The sequence below is a fragment of the Grampus griseus genome (genome assembly GCF_964374135.1).
Source record: "Grampus griseus genome assembly, chromosome: 1".
Classification (NCBI taxonomy): Eukaryota; Metazoa; Chordata; class Mammalia; order Artiodactyla; family Delphinidae; genus Grampus; species Grampus griseus.
In genome coordinates, this window is record NC_139017.1 from 163,407,720 (window position 1) to 163,425,703 (window position 17,984).

General features: G+C 52.6%; 1 protein-coding gene across 3 annotated transcripts in view; it reads right to left on the reverse strand.

The window, feature by feature from the left end:
- MAN1C1 (mannosidase alpha class 1C member 1) overlaps positions 1–17,984 on the reverse strand; it is a gene marked incomplete at both ends in the record, with an annotated part of 131,283 nt that overhangs the window by 31,999 nt on the left and 81,300 nt on the right. For 2 of the 3 annotated variants that reach the window (XM_082678089.1, XM_082678090.1), the window contains one exon: positions 1,156–1,271. The exons of the other annotated variant lie outside the window; for it this stretch is intronic. In XM_082678089.1, the coding sequence (XP_082534215.1) occupies positions 1,156–1,271 (116 nt within the window). The remainder of the gene's footprint in view (positions 1–1,155; positions 1,272–17,984) is intronic. 3 annotated transcript variants of the gene reach the window in all.

The following is a 17,984-nucleotide window of genomic DNA, read 5'->3' on the forward strand; positions in this document are numbered from 1 at the left end:
TTCCTTCTGCCTCTGATACCGTAGGAAATGGGAGGATTCTGAACTTCCTCGCCTCACACAGACCAGCAGAAGTCGTAACAAGCCTCAACGTCATCACAGTGACGATGACACCACTTTATCTGTACTGGAGTTTATAGTGTCGTAAAATGCTTTTCACAGCCCTCCGTGGTGGTCAGTCCTCACAAGCCTGTGAATTAGGCACTATCATTGTACCATCTTTCGGTTGGGAAAGTAAGGCCCAGGAAGGTTAGATGACTTTTCCCAGGCTGCGAGCTGAGCCAGAGGCTCTCCTGTAGCGTTGCCTTCCCGGACTTTCCCTACTTTGTCTCTCTGCCCTGCTCTGCTCTGACATGGGCCTCTCCAGGAGCAGAGGCCTCCATCCTGCCAGGAGCTGTCCCGGTTCATAGCAGAATCTGTCACTTGTGGAGCCCCAGATGGAGCCCGACAGTGTGTTTTGATGTGACCCTTCCCCCTACCCATCTGTCTCCATGTCTTGCTCCCCCAAACCACCTAAACAGCCTCTCCCTGTGGGGAGCTGAGACCTCCAGGATGGATCTGTTACTTTAGTCTGGGCTGAGAGATCAGTGGGAGAGGCATCTGGTATTTAAGGCTTTTGTACCATCCATATACATGAGCATCCCTGCCCCAAGGCCCTGGTCCCTGACCAGGGATGCCTGCAAGGCTAGAAACCAAGAGGGCCCCAAGCCTGGTCATGGCCTCAAACCGGACAGCTCCCCCTGCCCCTCTCACTCTCAAGAGGGCAGCACAGGGGTGGATGGGGACCTCTAGGTTAGGGCATCTCTGAGCAGATAACCACTTCTCCCTTCCCAGGGTCGCTTCCCCTGTTGCTGCTGTTCTGTCTGACAGAGTCAGTCCCAGAAGGGGCTTCCTGGGTGGTAGCAATGTGCCTGGCACCCTAGGGAGGGCAAGAATGTCTGTCTTCCACCCCAGGGAGTTCCGGCTAGTAAATACTCATGGGCCGGCCAGGGCTGGGGGGACATCCCCCACCTCAAGGCTGGTCTGAGGAGAGGGGCCTTGGAACAGGGTGCATGGAACCCTGCTTCCAAGAATGCTCTGCTGGGCAGCCTGGGAGGAGCGGGTCACTGACCTCTTGGGCCCCTTCTGGCTCTACTACCCCGGAGGTCTTTGACTCACCACGTTCAGGTGGAAGCTCTCTTCCACCCAGGCCTTGGCCTCCTGGAACTCCTCCTTCAGCTCCATGAGGTAGAGGGTGTCGAGGGAATCAATGACCGTTGCCCCACTGAGGCCTCCTGCAGGCACAGAGGATGGGTCAATCTCGTCCTTTCCACCCCAGTCACACAAGCCACCATTCCCCGGGCCTCCTCTAAATGCCTGGGCAGGCTCCTAGGCACGATCCAGGGAGACTCCAGGGCCACCAGCCTTTGAAGGCACATCCAGGACCCAGAGTCCCCCCATGGGCTGCTTTTTCCTCAGGGCAGCAGTGGGGGGGGCGGGGGTTGGACAGACTGAGTTCAAGGGATGAGCTGCTTCCCAGACCTTGGTCCACTCTTACATCTGCCAGCAAGTCAACCATCAGGGCCAGCTGGGCGCCCACCACTTCTCTGTCATGCTGGGGGTGGCGGGTGGGCGGGTGAACTGTCATTTGGTCCACAAAATCTTAACAAATGTGCCAGTCCGCTGACGCTTCAATGCCATTCTTTATTTTATTCTAAGAACAAAAAGATGTTCATAAATATTTACCCAGGAAGGTATTTATTGCCGTATCATATATAATGGGTAAAAGTTGGGAAAAAAACCCTCCAAGTCCAATAATAGGAGAGTAGTTATACAAATTGTGGCTCATGTATAAAATAGGACACTATGCAGACATTCACACAACTGAGAAAGACCTATGTTAGTTGGGGAGATACGCATGGGATCTGTTAAGGTAAAAAAAAGTAGATTGCAAAAAAAAAAAAAAGCACAATATAATTTCTTTACTGTTTGCCAACGTGGACGAGCCTGAACAGAATCAAGTCCGGCAGGAAGTGATTCAGTGGTTAATGCCGAGTGCTGGGATTACAGGTGCTTTTTGATTTCTTCAGCTCATGGATTTTTTTTTTTTTTTTTGCAGTACGCGGGCCTCTCACTGTTGTGGCCTCTCCCGTTGCGGAGCACAGGCTCCGGACGCGCAGGCTCAGCGGCCATGGCTCACGGGCCCAGCCGCGCTGCGGCATGTGGAATCCTCCCGGACTGGGGCACGAACCCGTGTCCCCTGCATCGGCAGGCGGACTCTCAACCACTGCGCCACCAGGGAAGCCCCATGGATTATTTTTATAACCAGAAATTTATTTCTGTTTAAAAAAAAGAAGACGGAAAGACAGTTTGGACAAAGAAACTGAACAAATGCACAAACCAAAGATTCCGTGGCCACTCTTGCTCTAGGCCAGTGGGTACACAAAGCGTGAGCTTTGAGGCCTGGCCCCTGCCACTGGGGCCTTAGACTCTTGTCCTGGGAGTAAAGGCTGAGAAAATTGTGCATGTTTCCACATCACAGACTGGACAGCAGAGCGATGAGGAAGAACCTCGGACATGGGACAACCAGAGCCTGCCTTCTAGAGGATGGTAAAGGAAGAAATGAGGGAGAAAGAGATGTGCCTGGGGCCATCTGGGGGGCTTCCTGGAAGAGATGGTGGCCTCCCATCAACTCCTCACAACTTCAGTCATCGCAGGCAGCAGCAATTTCCTTTCGGGACTAGAGGGTAACTTCAGAGGAGTAATTGTTCCTTCAATGTCCTCCTTGCAGAGGCTCAAAGCACTGAGACTCACAGCCTCCACCTTCCCCCAGCGGACACTAGAGCTCCCTGACAGGTGCTGAGCCCCACTTGAGTCTGAAGTACGGCTTGGCGGGCACTCCTGCGTTCAGAGCTAGCGTCTAATCTCCTTAATTAGTGCTTCCTTAACTGCTCACTTGTGTTGACTTCGCAGGCAGAGAATCCTTGTGAAACTCAAACACTTAACCACCTCTCTAGGCTGGGCAGCAAGGTCAGATAAAGGGCACGGCTTGGAAAAGGATGGGAGGGAGATCCGGGAGAAGTTGAGAGAAAGTTAAGTCTGGAGGTTAAAGACACATTTCCAGAAGGGAGGGTTTGCAAGGAAGAGTGGAGGGAGGGGAGGGCTGGGGGATGCAGGCGTTTCCCAATCCAGAGACACGTGTCCTGGGACGGCTTCGGCTTTTGAGTTGAAGTGAATTTCCAGAATGTCAACCCCTCCTACACTTAAGGATTAGTAGGAAAACACTCAAAGCCAAACCAAGTTGGTCTTTTTCTGGTTTATCCTGGCTGCTTCCCCTGTAGGTGTCCAAGGCTGAGCACGGTTCGTGGCAACTCCTTACCCTCCTGAGGTGCTCAGGCCTTGGGACCCAGAGGGGCCACACATGACCAGAGAGGGACTGAGACAAGCCCAGGCCAAAGGGCACAGGTCTGGGGTCCACACTCCTGGCTCTGATGCCAGGGTCCCTCCCTGTTAACCACAGGGCCTCACACCTGACTTCTTAAGGGCCTGGAGGGATTTTTGAGATGCGGCTGCCTCACCCCTAGATTTCATAGATGAGGACCCCAGAGAGGTCCCGTCCAAGATTAGCCCAAGGGAGGAATGGGGCCCCAGGCCGGGCCACGTGTAGTGTGTTTTCCACAAGAGGGCCTCTCAATTCCCTGGGAAAACAATTTCAGATCTGCTTGCTACGTCCCCCTCCCCTGCGGGGGCAGGAGGCTGCTCTGACGCGAAGAGAAGAGAAGCCCAAGCTGTGTGTCCTTCAAGGTCAAGGGAGAGGTGGCCCAGAGTACCCGATTTCTGGATCCTGCCCCGGGCTGCCTGGTGTTTTCACCCCACAGGCCCTCCGTCTCCTGGGCCAACCCTGCGTCCCGAGGCCCCAGGGCATTGGCTGGGCCGGGAGGGCAGCCAGGGCTCCTCGTGACCAGCTGTCCTTCCCGAACACTCCCGAGGCAGCCGGCTGAGGAGGCAACTCGCTAAAAGATTTGTTGGCAAGGTTCTGCCCCTGCTCTTGGGTGTCCAAGTCCTCCTGCTTCTCCGCTCCCACCTACCACACAGCTGGGCTGCAGGCCAGCAAGGCACTTATTGGAAAGCTTTCCGTTTCAGGCCAGAGGTTACCTGGCGGCCAGGCCGGGCAGGAGAGAAGGCCCTATCCCGAATTCAACTCTATCTGCACCTGCAGCTGACCTGGGGCAGCTCCCCAGGGAAAAAGACAGCCGCCTATTCAGTCAGCAGGCCCACAACTTGTATGTGAAGAGCCAGTGGGGCACAAAGAGTCAGGTGGCCAGCTTGGAAGCTTCCCTGGGCCTGGGCGGCCCACTCTCCTGGGCGGCCCACCCTCCCGGCTCTAGCTCTGAACTGCTGCTGTTCACAAAGGCCCCTGCTGGCCCCCCTTCCTGTGTTCTTCTGTTAAAAGAACACAGCTCTGGGTTCACATCCCAGCCTGGGCCAGCAACCCATCTGCTCTAAGTGTCAAAGTTCTCATCTGTAAAATGAGGTGAAGACCACTGGGCTGGGGTACTGAGGTGCCACTGAAGGTTCCTGAGCTGGGACAAAGGTATCATATACTGCCCAGCCTAAAGACACCTGATAAAGACACCTGTACATGCCTGGCGTGGTGTAAGTGCTTGACAAATCAGTTCATTGTTCTTATTTCTGGGGTCCCTTAGCTCACCTTGAAATACTGGCCTGGCCAAGGAGATGTGGGTTCAAATCCTGGCTCCACTATGTACTAGCTGTGTGCAGGGCAAGTCATCGTACCTCACTGAGCCTCATTTTTCTCATCTGAAAAAATGGAGATTACAGTAGGACCAACCTCGTAAGGCTGCTGGGAGGGTTAAGTGGGGGGGTGGATGGAAAGGAGTTGGCATGATGTTGGGTACACATGAGCTGGTCCCCACAAACAGAAGTGTGGCCCTCCTTGTCCCCAGCTGGCCCTGGGCAGCCCCGCCACAAAGTCTTCTGGGGTCACTGAGGCCTTGTGACACTCCTGTATTACTGGCCTCTCACCACCCTGTTGGGCAGTGTAGGCACAAGACGCGGCTTGCAAGAGCCTTGACCCAACTTAAAGGAAAAGTGTCATATGGCTCCCACCTGTGTCTGCTGCTTCCCACCCCTGACCTGGGTGTACACCTGCCTCCAAAAGGGTCTACCTACCTCCCGGACCCCTTCCTTCCCACCCTGTATATTGTCGCCTGATCTGTCTCCCGAAAACCAGATCCACTGTGTCCATTCCCAGCTCAGGAACCTGCAGTGGCTTCACAGTACAACCATACAATAAAGAGTTGTGTGTGTGTGTGTGTGTGTGTGTGTGTGTGTGTGTGCGCGCGCGCGCGCGCGTAAAGTCTTTTGGGTCTGAATCCAAAGGATCTAGCTAATATCTCGCATCAAGCTCTGCTTCCTGGACAGAGGCTGCATCCTCTGGCCTTCCTACCTTTGCATGTGGGGTCTCCTCTGACAAGAAAGCTCTTCTGTGCCTCTGGGCAAAGCCTACCCCTTCTTCAAGGTCACCTCCCACTGGCAGCCTTCCCTGATTGCACCCAGACAACCTCCTCCCGCCCAGAGAGCTCCCGTAGCACTTTCTTGGGCTTCCGACTCAGGCACCCTCCATTCCCGCCCTGCACTGTGGGGCTCTGTCTTGCCCCCTAACTAGATCGTGAGATCATTGAGGCTCATGCTTCTCTCACACCCCTTGCCCGCCTTGTCTCCAAGCGGCCCCAAAGGCCAGAGCCCCCAACCCCGCTGGCCCCTCCCTATTCCCTGCAGCTCCAGCACACTCCCTGACTTCTGTGACCCTTCTACAAACTTGGCTAGGAGTTGCCTTCCTCATTCCACCTGCTCCTGAGGCGTCCAGAGCCTGCCCAGTGCCTCCTCACCCAGGAAGCCACTGTGATCCTCACCCCACAGTCTGCGTGAAGTCTCACCCTCCCTGAGAAGTCTTCCCCAGCCCTTCAGGGTCCACCCTCCATGCCCCTACTCCGTGTACCCTCGTTGCCACGACAAGTGCTCCTTTCTCATCACTCTAAAGGGTTCGTCAATTTACTGCCCCGTCCTCCGAAATAGCAGGGGCGCAGTCTGCAGCAGAGTTGTCTCCACGCTTGAGAGATGGCTGCCAGTGGGGGTGGGCAGGCTGGAGGGCAGGAGACCAGCTGGCCCGTCTCGGGCACCTGCACCGGCACCTTGGCACCATGCTCACTCTGTGCTGGATCTGCCTTCAGGATGCCGCTCTTCCTCGTGCTTCTCCTTTTCACCCTGTGGTTGCTCCTTCCCAGTCTCCTTTGCTGGTTCTTCCTCATCACCAGGCCTCTAGAGACCGGGGCGCCTGGGGCTCCATCCTTGGGCCTCTTCTCTGTCCACCTTCCTTCCTTTAGTGATTCAATCTGGTCTCACAGCTTAAATACCATCCACATGCTGATGGTTCCCAGATTTAAATTTCCAGCCAGGACCTTGACCTCGGGAGCCCAGACTCGCTCTCCAATAACTCCTTACTCACATTTCGGAGGTCCACACACATCTCACCTTTAACTCGCCTGAAAGCAAATCCTGCGCCTCCCTCCAAACCTGCCCCTCCCACAGGCTTCCCACCTCGGTGGATGCCAGCCCCCTCCTCCCAAGAGCTGTGGCCCCAAGCCCTTGACTTTGCGTCTCTTGCCCCCACATCTGGTCCCACAGCAAATCCTGGCGGCTCTGTCTTCACAAGGGTTCCAGCCGCCACTCACTCCTCACCTCCTCTGGGCTGCCGCCTTCAGAAAGGCAAGTCCTATCATGCCGTTCCTCTGCTCAAAACCCTCCCAGGGCTCCCCCCTGCCTCGGAGGCTGTGATCTGGCCCTGGCCTCCTCTCCCTGCCTGGCTTCTCTCCCTCCACTCCAGTTCCTTGCTGCTCCTGGCGCCCTCCAAGCCTTAGAGTCCTGGCCTTGGCCCTTGCGATCGCTCTGCTGAAATAGCACCCCCATCGCTCTTCCTGTTCCCTCTTTATTTTTCCCCAGTGCCTTTATTCCTAGCAACGTTACACGTGGGTCTGCTTCCCTATATACTGTCTTCCTGATGGAGCGTAAAACTCCTGGCGGGGAGAGCTCTGTTTTGTGCACTGCTGCCCTCCACTGCCTAGAACACTTTCCTGCCCATCACAGGTACACGACAAGTATTTGGGAATAAAGGGCCCCCTCCTCCTGGGCAGGGAAGGCTTCGAGGGGACCGTGGCTCATTCATATCTCTCAGTGCCTGGCTATAGTCTGGCACCCAGAGGCATTAAAGGTCAACGTGTCAGTTGAACAGACTGAGCCTACTGCCGGGTATCTTCTGTGACCACCCAGGTCACCAGGGCAGCTCAACTGTCTGCTCTAGGGGCTGGTGCCAGTAGACAGAGGAGACCCTCCCAGCAGGCTGTGGCCACATCGGCCAGGGGGGCTGAGTGTGTCCACACCAGTGCCCTGCACAGAGCTATCTGTCATGCGTGTCGGGCTCTACAAGGGAATGGACCCCAGGCTCTTATAACCTCCTCCCCTGGGGGCTGCCTGGCCAGGAACCACCCTGCCCTGCTGGACTGTGGTTTGTATCCCCTCTCCTGACTCTGCCATATTAATGATGATGAGGTTTTTATGTGACATTATATTAGCAAAGAGAAATGGGTCAGGCTGGAAAACATAAGCTCCAGGAAGAACGTTTAGATAGAAACAAAAATCACCCAAGGCGTAGCCTATTACCACAGTATCCCCAGAGCCAAATACTAATGGTTGCATTTAATTTGAGGATATAATCCACAGAGACTTTTCTTAATCGGTAAAGAAAACAACACAAATGTTTTTCTCAGCTTCCAAAGAAACCAATATGGCTGTGGGGCAGGTCACAGTTCCCAAAGACGGATGCCGTAGGATATCCCATCCCACAAGAGGACCTCTTTCCACACTCCTCTCCTTGAACCTGGGTGGAAATTTGTGACTACCTGGAATAACAAAATAAAGCAAAATGGATGATTTTCTAGTTCCCAGGCCCAGACCTTAAGAAACAGGCAGTTTCTACTTCCTGTCTCTTGTAATGCTGGCTCTTGGGACCAGCCGCCATACTGTGAGGAAGCCCAAGGTAGCCCACAAGGAGAGAATAGATGGAGAAGCCATACGTATGTTTTCTGACTGACAGCCCATCTGCGGTTCCAGCCAACAGTCTGCAACAATTCCAGACATGTGAATGAAAAAGCTTCCAGAAGTTTCCAGCTGTCCAGTCACCCTCAGCCTTCAAGCCTTCCCAGGTCAGGGCCCATATATCCTGGCAGAGAGAGAAGCTGTCCCCACTGTGACCTTTCTGAATTCCTAGTCCCCTGGATCTGTGAGCATAATAAAATAATTGTTTTAAGCCAGTAAATTTTGGAGTAATTTGTTATGCAGCAGTAGCAGCTGGAATGTTCTGCCACATGGGTTTCTATGAAGATGAATTAAAGCGATATCCCCACTACCCCAAAGTACATTCTTTAAAACCACATCAGGTCTTCTGGCTGCATAAAATCTTTTTAGGGATTAGGACCTCTCCATTTTTATCAGGTCTGGGTTATCTGTTTGTTTGTTTTCCAATAGGAATATTTTCCCTGAATCTTTCCATGATGGTTATTTCCTGGATCACATAACGTTGTGTTGAGGGGCTGAGTGTTTCCAGAAAAAGGTTTCTTGGTGCCTCCGGAAGGACTAAAGATATTTTTTACAAACTCTTCTTGGAACCCAACAGAATGCTCTTACTAGAGGCTGATTAATAAAAGATGATCAGGTCTGACCATGTCACTGCCCTTAAAAAAAGCCCTCAAAGCCTCCTGTTATCCAAGTTCAAAGTCCTGGGCACAGTATGCAGGGTGCCTGTGGTCCAGGCCTTGGCAACCTCTCTAGTCTCACCTCCCTCCTGCTCTCTTTGCATGCAATGCTCTACCCAGAGCAGACCACTAGCAGCTCCCTAAACACCCTGCAGTGTCTGCTGATACAAGAGCATTGTGTCTTCTCTCAAATGTTCCAGAGCCACAAGCAGAGCTGACCACTCCCTCCTCTGCAAGCCCGCCCTGCTCTGCTGCAGGTGCTCCGTCATAGCACTGTTCCCACTACACCGTACATCTTTGCCTGTGAATCCCAAAGGGCAGTGGCTGGCTCGGACTCTTCCCAGGAGCCGTACCATCCATCCCCAGGCCAGGCACTGAGAAGGCAAGAACAAATGGCTGTTGAATGAATAAACGACTGGTGGAAATGCCCACAGCGCTTTCTTAGGGATTTCCAAACACTTTACAAGGCCTCTTGGCCTCGGAGAAAACATACCACTCAGAGCAGTGGCCAGCTATCCAAGGAAAACACTGTCAGAGGAATAAGATGGACAGCTGCAGACGTCAGGGCCCTGGTGGAACTAATGCCTTCCTCCACTCTTCCCAAACAGATGCCACGCTTTGCTGCCACAGCCGGATGGAGAATGTTTGCTGTGGTCGACCGCTGGATGAGGTTCACTGTGACGAATGGCCTGACACGGTTCACTGAGGCAGTCTACTGGACAGGGTTCCTCGTTGGAAAACCAGGTATGTTTAAAAATGTTAACGTTTTGTTTGTTTTTAAAGAAGAGCTGAGGGTGCAGTCTGACCTGGAAACTGGTATTCAAAAAAATTCCCTGCGACAGCGCTGTGTAGCAAGCTCTGAAGTGCTTTTATCTCAGAGCATCTCTGAGAGAAGAAAAAGCACATGGAGAAATTAGTACCCAGGATCCTCCAAAGTCACACAGCAGCTCAGGGCAGAGCTGTAACCAGACACCACCTTACACACCATCTGACCTTATGGGTTTGGTTATCCCAGCTTCATCCCTTCCCAGCTGTGTGATCTTGGGCAACTGACTTGACATCTCTGGGCCTCAGAAAAATTGGACAATGGGGTCTCCTTTTCAGAAGGGCGTGGCCAGTTCAGATGAATGTATACAAAGAGCTCTCAGCAGGCACTCAGTACAAGAGAATTTGATACACCCAGCACAGAGTAGGTGCTCAATGCACGGGGCTGTTACCATAAGGCTCAGTTCCAGCAGAAGAAGGCAAAGGTAGGATCCCTCGCAGATTAGGCGGGCAGGAGGTATGGGCTCTCGGGAAGTCGGGACCAAGCTGGGCAGGCACTGTGATATTTTTAACACACTTCTTGCCTCAGTGGGAAGAAGAGCAAAGGCCGGAGCCCTGGCTGCTCGCCCCAAGAGACACTAAATCCGACTGCTGCTATGGGAAGCTCCTGAGGGCAGACCCAGAGTCCCTCCATACTCTGGCTTCTACCTGCAAATTAGATAATTGCCCAGTACTATCCCTCTACTTCCATGGGAAGGGTAAACATCCCTGTCCCATCAACCTTGGTCTTGTCCATGTAACCTGCTTTGGCCTCACGGTGGGTAGGGAATTAAAACTGGCTCTGACTTCAGGCTTAGCCATGAGACTTGCCAATGGGATTAGTGGATGTGACTTGAACAGAGGTTTGAAATAAGCTTGCATGGGGGGGTTGCCCTCCTGTGTGTCCACCTTTCACCTGGAGAAGAGCAAGTCTAAAATAGCCATGGAGGTCCATGAAGGATGAGAGATAGGTGGAGCAGACCTGGACCCGCTGAGCACAGCCTAGATAAACCAAACCCCAGCCTATCTGTAGCTATATGAACGAGAAATAAACGCTCACTGTTGCCTGCCACTCACTGTGGAGTAATTTGTTACGTGGCATTATTTTTGGAAATAGCTGACTGATATAATGCCCTTCCAGCCCTATTTCTTTTTTTATCCAAAAGCACTTATTTATTTATTTATTTATTCACTCACTCACTCACTCACTCACTGGCCGTGTGGCATGTGGGATCTTAGTTCCCCGACCAGGGATTGAACCTGTGCCCCCTGCAGTGGAAGCATGGAGTCTTAACCATTGGACTGCCAGGGAAGCCCCCCAGCCCTATTTCTTAATGGTCTTGTCACGTTTTCCATACTCTAGCTGGACTACAGATTCTATGAGGTCCACTGTTTCTCGCCTTCCAGCCCTTTATTCAAGCTGTTCCTTCTGCTTGGAAGGCTCTCCTCTAACCCAAAATGTCTCCACAAATGTCCAAACCCAATGTCTACTTTAAGTCTTGGAGAAAATGCTGCTTCCTCCACGAAGACATCCCTGATTGCCCCACGTGGACCTGAGGTTGCCCTCCTCTGAACTTTTATTAAAAGAATTGCTTTCAACTTTCATTATAGTAATCTGTGTCATCCGTGTCCTTTTCTCAAGTCCATCCCAGGCAGTGAGTGTCTTCAGGGCTGAATCTAAGCCTGTTTAATCGAAGCCTGAAGAGCAAAGGCATCGTTGAGATCTACTGAAGGATGCCCTCCGCCCACTGCCTCACACCTAGACGAGGAAGCCTCCAGGGAGCCAGTGACCTCACCAGAGGCTGTTCCTAATGTGGTGTGAGGTGTGGGGGGGTGTAAGGGGGCAGAGACCAACTCCATGGTGCTCTGAAATCCTGGCCCAGGGCAGACATCCAACCGAAGTTCACTTGTGGAATGTGAGATTCTCCTAAATGCCAACCACAGAGGTTAATAAGAACAGCTGCAGATAGTGCTTTGTGCCAGGCACCGTATTATACACATCTTTTTTAAACCTCGTGAAAACGCTATCATTGTCCCTCTTTTACAGATGAAGATTGAAATTTCAAGGAATTAAGTCACTTGCTCAATATTTATTCATTTACCCAAAAGCATATTTTGGAGTGCTCAGGATGTGCGTGGTGCTGGAGAATGGACGGTTCTGGTCCCCACCCTCAAGGAGCTGAAGGTCTGGTGGGGGAGAAAGACACCAACCGGGTGTCACACGGATGACACCGAGTTACAAAGGACCAAATGTGATAAAGGGAAAGAGAGCGGGTGTACAGTCAGGAGAGGGCGGCATTTGAGCTGAGGCCTGAAGGAAGACAGGAGGAAAGAGGGGGTCGGGCCAGGCAGATGCAGAGCAAATAGAATGGAGCGGGGAAGTCTTGGCCTGTTTGTGGAGCAGAGAGGTGGTGTGGGGTGGTGAGAAAGGGAACATGGTGGGTGGTGACGGGGTGTGGAGGCAGACCACACAGGGCCTTGGCGGCTCGGGGAGGCTTGTGTGGATGGCTTAGGGAGACCCCCATCTGCCTGGTGTTTTAAAGTGATACTCAAGCTGCTGTGTGAAGTGTCCTGGAGGGAGACCCCACGTAGAGTAATTCAGGGAGCTACCCGTCTGGGTTGGTGAGAGCCCACTAGTCACTTAGGTTGGGTCGGAGGGAGGCAGGGAGCACCTGGGCCTGTGCTTTGGGGTCCCATGAAGGTGGCTGGAGGCGCCCCTAGCTGGTGGGGAGCTGGTTACCAGTCCAGGGGCAAGAAGAATTGACCAAGAGCACAGGGCACCATCAGCCAGTCGCCTCACTTCAGCCCCGCTGGGGGAGCCTCCAGCTGCCCTCTGGAAGCACCAGGGCCTCCCAGGTCCATGGATGCAAGGTCACAATGTCATCTTGGATATACGTGGTGGCCACACAGAGCTATGCATTGATCATGGCAAACAGCCTGTGGACCAGAGTCAAGAGGCACAGATGTGTGGCTGTGATAACAAGATGACTGATGATTACTGGAAAGGGGAAAAGCAAGGAAATCAAAGAGGCCCTATTCACCCCAAGAAACATAAAGAGATGGCAGAGGCAGCGCCGGGAGAGCCTGGTACAGAGCTGCGCCCCAGCGGAGGGTCCTTCTAGTCGCTGGGATGGCTGAGCTGCAGGGAATGGGCCAGCAGAAAGGGCAGAGCCCTGGAGCCACACTTACTAGATGCCTCAGTTTCCTTATCTGTACAATGGGGACAACCATACCCCATCCTGAGGGTTAGAGATCACACAGTGGATGCAGCAGCCGTTCCACGGCCAGCCTCAACTGAGCCTGTGTGGAGGCAGATGGAAGCACCTCTTTAAAAAGCTTCCCAGCAACCCTATGAGGAGGGTGCAATTTGTGTTGCTCTTTTCCAGATGGGGAAACTGAGGCTGAGAGAGGTCAAATTTCCCAAGGTGATGAATGGGGGAGCCAGGATTCAACTCAGGCCGGCTGCCTCGGAGGCTCCGCATTTCACTGCTGTGCCATCCTGCTCCTGTGCAATTTCTGGGAACTTGGCCAGGTTCAGAGGGTCTGAGAGGGCCCCAGGGAGGTGCCCACAACCACAAGACCCCCAGGCCATCTCCTCAGGGTCCGGCAGCACCTTCCACCCGTGGGCTGGAGCAGTGCCCCTCTATAGCAGGTACCACCTATGTGAGAGGAGCTGGTGCCTCTCCCCACAGGAGCCCCGCCCGTGATGCTCAGCCTCCAGGAAGCCTTCCCAATCCCCTCAAGGGAGTGACGCTTCCTCCCTGCACCATTCTGGGTCCCACTGCTGATCACTTGGCCAGGCCAACTCACAGGAGGGTCTGTGTTGCTCTGTCTCTCTCACAGGCAGGAGCCTGGAAGGCAGAGATCTTTTCATATTCATCTCGGAATCATCTACGATGCTGGGCGCTCGGTAGGGTCTGAGTAAACGTATATGGAGTTAATCTGGAGAGAGAACTGAGAAGGAGCCCGAGCAAGCATGAGCAGAGGCCAGAGCAGCTCTGGTCCTCTCCCCATCAGGCCCACGATGGCCCCACCCAATTCACCGTCAGAATGCAGGGAAGAACAGGAGGGTGACTTGCCCTCCTCTACAGACCAGGGACCTCCCCTTTCCTTAATCCATAGGCCCCTTCCAGAAACTGATAGAAGCCGCCCCGACCCTCCCCTAACTGAAAGGACACGTGCATGCATTTTACACAGAAACTAACACAGGCTTCCCATTGGCAGACCTACCTGTGTTGACCACCTAACTTAGATGGGGGATCTCTGGGCAGATTTTTATTTCCTACAGAGGATGAGGTGAGGAATTTATTTTGGAGCCAGGGAGACGCAGAACAAAATCCTACCTCACTGTTCCTAGCTGTGTGATCTCTGGTTAGCTACTTTACCCACATAAGCCTCAACATCCTCATCTGTGAAATGGGGATAATGTCAGATAATGCATATTATTAGAGAGACTGCACTAATAGGTGGACAGGGAAGGTGTTTTTTTTCTTTAAATGTAAATGGGTCACAGGAGGTGCCTCTGAGTCACCTTTCATTTAATTTTATTTGACTTTTTTAATAGGCAGACGTGATAGTGGAAAAAGCACAGGCTTCTAGTCAAAATGTTTGACCGCTGGTTCTATATATTACCAGTTGTGTGGTCACAACCATGTTGCTTAAGCTCTCTGAGCCATGAGTCTGCATCTGTCAAAAGGGACTAATAACACCCCGCTTGAAGGTGTGGGTGGCTTGGATGTGGCACAGAGTCTGGCAGAAAGAGGGAGCACAAGGGAAGGGTCTGTGCATGGGCTGAACAGGGAGAGGCCCCTCACCCACCTTCCCACGTCCACCCACTCCTCATCCCTAGCATGACAGCTCTGAGCATGTTTCCTGGGTGAGAACTGCCTCTGATTTAGATCTGGGGGCCTATGCAATTCACAAATGTAGCAAACGTGCTGCGCCCCAGAAGACAGCTCCCTCTGCTTCAGAGAAAACACACAGTTCAATTTCCTAAAGATCGAACCCCAGGAAGCCTTTCACTGCTGTCCCAGCGAGAGCAGTTCTCAGAACTTGGGAGGTGCCACCCTCGTGCGACTAAACAATTAAAGCCCAAGTATTTGTCATTCTCAGCAAAGGTCTGTGAGGATGACTGAGAAAATGAAAAAGAATCTGATTTCAGCAGCACAGTTTTCAGAAATATATGGTAATCCACTTTTGTCAATTCACGGAAGGCACAGCTCAAATCATTAAAAAGCCATCGCACTTAATCATGCATGGAGAAGGCTGGGCTGTGCCTCTCAGATCATTTTCAAATGGTTTCAGGTTAACTTTCAAAAACTGACAGGCAAGCAGGGAGGGGATTATGACAGATGATAATCTGAGGAATTTCTGGTTCTGGTTCTCGGAGGATAAGGAGTTTATTCGAGAGAAAAGTGCCACCCAGACCTCGGCATGGTGGCAATGGTGAGGGAAATTCCAGGATGATCAGCTGGGACTTCTGCCCTCAGGGAGTCTGCAGCTGCTTTCTCAGGATGACAGCGGATTCAGAGCACACTATTAAGTAAGCAAATAATTGTGATGGATTGTGACAGGTGCTAATAAAAGGTGGACGTTTACCCAGTGATTAAGTCTCAGCTGCGAACATAGAGACCTGGGTTTGGAATTTGTCTTTGCCACCCACTGTGTGACCTCACGCAGGTTTCTGAACCTCTCAGAGACTTGGGCTCCTCATCTATAAAGTGGGATGGCCAGCTCATAGGCTTGGGGGGTTACGTATGAGTTCATTCCCATAAAGCCTTTCACGTAGTACCTGGCACACATTGAGCTCTCAGTCAATGCTGGCTAAGCAGCTAATTCTGCTGAAGGAAGCCTCACAGATGACCTCTGATTGGGATCAAGAAGGACAAGCAGGAGTCTGCAGGGTGGAGAGTTGGAGGAAGAACATTCCAGGCAGAGGGCACAGCACGTGCAAAGGCCCTGAGGTGAGGGGTTGGTCAGGGAGGAGCACAGGGTACGTGGGGAGGGGGACGAGAGAGGGAATGCTGCAAGCTGCGCTGGAGTCCTCCTGTGAAGGTCGGTGAATGCCAGGCTGAGGAGTTTGGACTTTATTGAAGGCTGGGGCAGTGTCTGTGAACTCAAAGGGTCAGGAACATCCTGTGTCTTCTTCCAGGTCTTAGTACATGTTGGTCACTTGTTGACTTTTAAGTGACTACCTCCCATCAAACTCTGATCCAGGGTCCCCAGCCTTTGTTTAAGGAAAACACCCTCTATTAGGTCCAGCAAAGACCATGTTCCCCTTCTAAGGAAGGCAGAGCCGTTGTGGGGAAACTACTATACCTAGTCAGGAACTGCATGGCCCACCCTCCTTGCATTTAGGTGGGGCCCTACGAGCAAGTTCTGGCCAAGGGAATATGGGTATAATTTACATACATTTTGAGGCCTGGTCCATAAAACCCCCTGTGGGACCCTCCAAGGCTGAGGTGACCTTGGGAGTCACAATCTGAAGATGATGGAAGCTCCATCACCCTGGGTCCCCGAGTGACTGTGATGAGCAAAGCTCCCTCCTCCTCCCATCAATTTGACTTTACATGAGCAAGAAGTAAATGTCTGTTCTCAATCCATAAAAAGGTCTCTGGGTTTATCTGTTATAGCATCTAGCATTACCTTAAATAAATACACCCATTGTACAGAATGACCTCGGGCATGTTATTTCGCCTCTCTGGGCCTCAGTTTCTCTAATGCAGATTTTCGTGAAGGGCTAATAAGATGACAAATGTGAGTGGTGCTTTGCAAGCAGGGAAGGCTACAGAGATGCCATTCACTGCTGGTGTTGTGGCTTTGGTCTCCCCGAGAGCCCGAAGGGGAGTGGACTTTGTACAGCCCCTGCTGAGGCAGGGGGAGTGCAGCCAAGGTCTTGGAGAAGCTCCAGGCAAGGGGTCCATATCTATCAGCAGATCCTGACTCAGATTGGAGACCCTCACTCCAGACTTTAGTTCTGCCGCTTGGCAGAGATGCTGCCCAAAGGGCTGAGCCCCCTGGGGGAGGAACTGGGGCCTGGCTTCTGTCTCCTGGTGGCTCCCCTGGGAAGGAGTTGGCCCTGCCTCCCTGATAACTTGATCCAGCCTCTCACAACTCATTAACAGGAAATTGCATGCCCTGCCAGGGAGATGCACGTCTGATTTTTCAGACATGTCAGGTAGACACTATTATCAAAACCTTGTCATTTCTCTGCATAGCCCCACATCCTCCTGCTCTGGGGTCCTCCTGCCAGGTTCTGTGCTTGGGGCACACGCTTGCTCTCTCTGGAGATTTGAGAACCTCGTGCGGTTCACAGTTCCGCCAGCCAGTCTGGCAGGGAGCAGGGGTTCAGGATGGAAGCCCGCACTGGTAGCTGAGGCTCACCCTGCACTCCACCCCTAAGCAGTCCTGCACTCCCAGCCCAGCACTGGTGCTGAGACCCCATAAGAAGACAGGAGGAAGGCCTGAGCGGTATGTGAAGTGCTGAGCTGGATCTGAGCAACGACAACTTTAACAGGATCCTGGTCATTACATGTCCTTCTGCTGAGAGGGTTTCCTCACCCATAGCTTAGAGGTAGGGATGGAGAATGCCCCACCCTCAGCCTCTGGAGCCTGGATTCAGGGGCAGGGCCACCTCATCCTGTACACATGGTCCCGCGGCCCCGTTCTTAGGCAGGTGGTTGCAGACACCGACCTCCTCTGTCTCCTGTGCTCTCACTTTGCCCAATGTCCACTTGCCAGTGCTAGCTGGGGACATGAGAGGGGCTCTCAAATCACCTGACAGTAAAAACCATCAACACCCTGGGCCAGGCTCTATGGAGAGACAGAGAAGAATCAAAAAAAATAAGGACAAAAAGCATCAACTTCCACAGTCTTTCACACAATAATTAATTTGTCTGAGCCTCACGCCCACCCTTACGGGTGCCATCACCCTTATTCCACTGAGGAGGAAACTGAAGCTCATGGAGATTAAACCACTGGTGCTCAAGGTAACCCAGCCAGTGCACTAGGCAGTAATCTGAGCTGCACCCTATAAACGTCCCATAATAATCACGGTCACTTGGCTAGTAGGTCCTACATACCAAGCACCAAACCGAGCATTTTGTCAACTCTCCAGCAGAGGTTATAGTATTTCCATTTTCAGATGACATCTGGAGGCTCAGAGAGGTTAAGCAACTTGCCCAAGGTCACACAGCAAGTAAGCAGTAACCATAGCCTTAATGCCTACAGTGTTGGTGCTCTCTCCCAATACCAGTTGCCTCGCCAGCGAGAAGGGTCCCACTTAGGGAGGGCAGGGAAAGAGGCTACCAGATCCTATCAAGTGAAACAAGCAGATAAAATTGCACACATGCTGGTCACCACTCCATTAAAAAC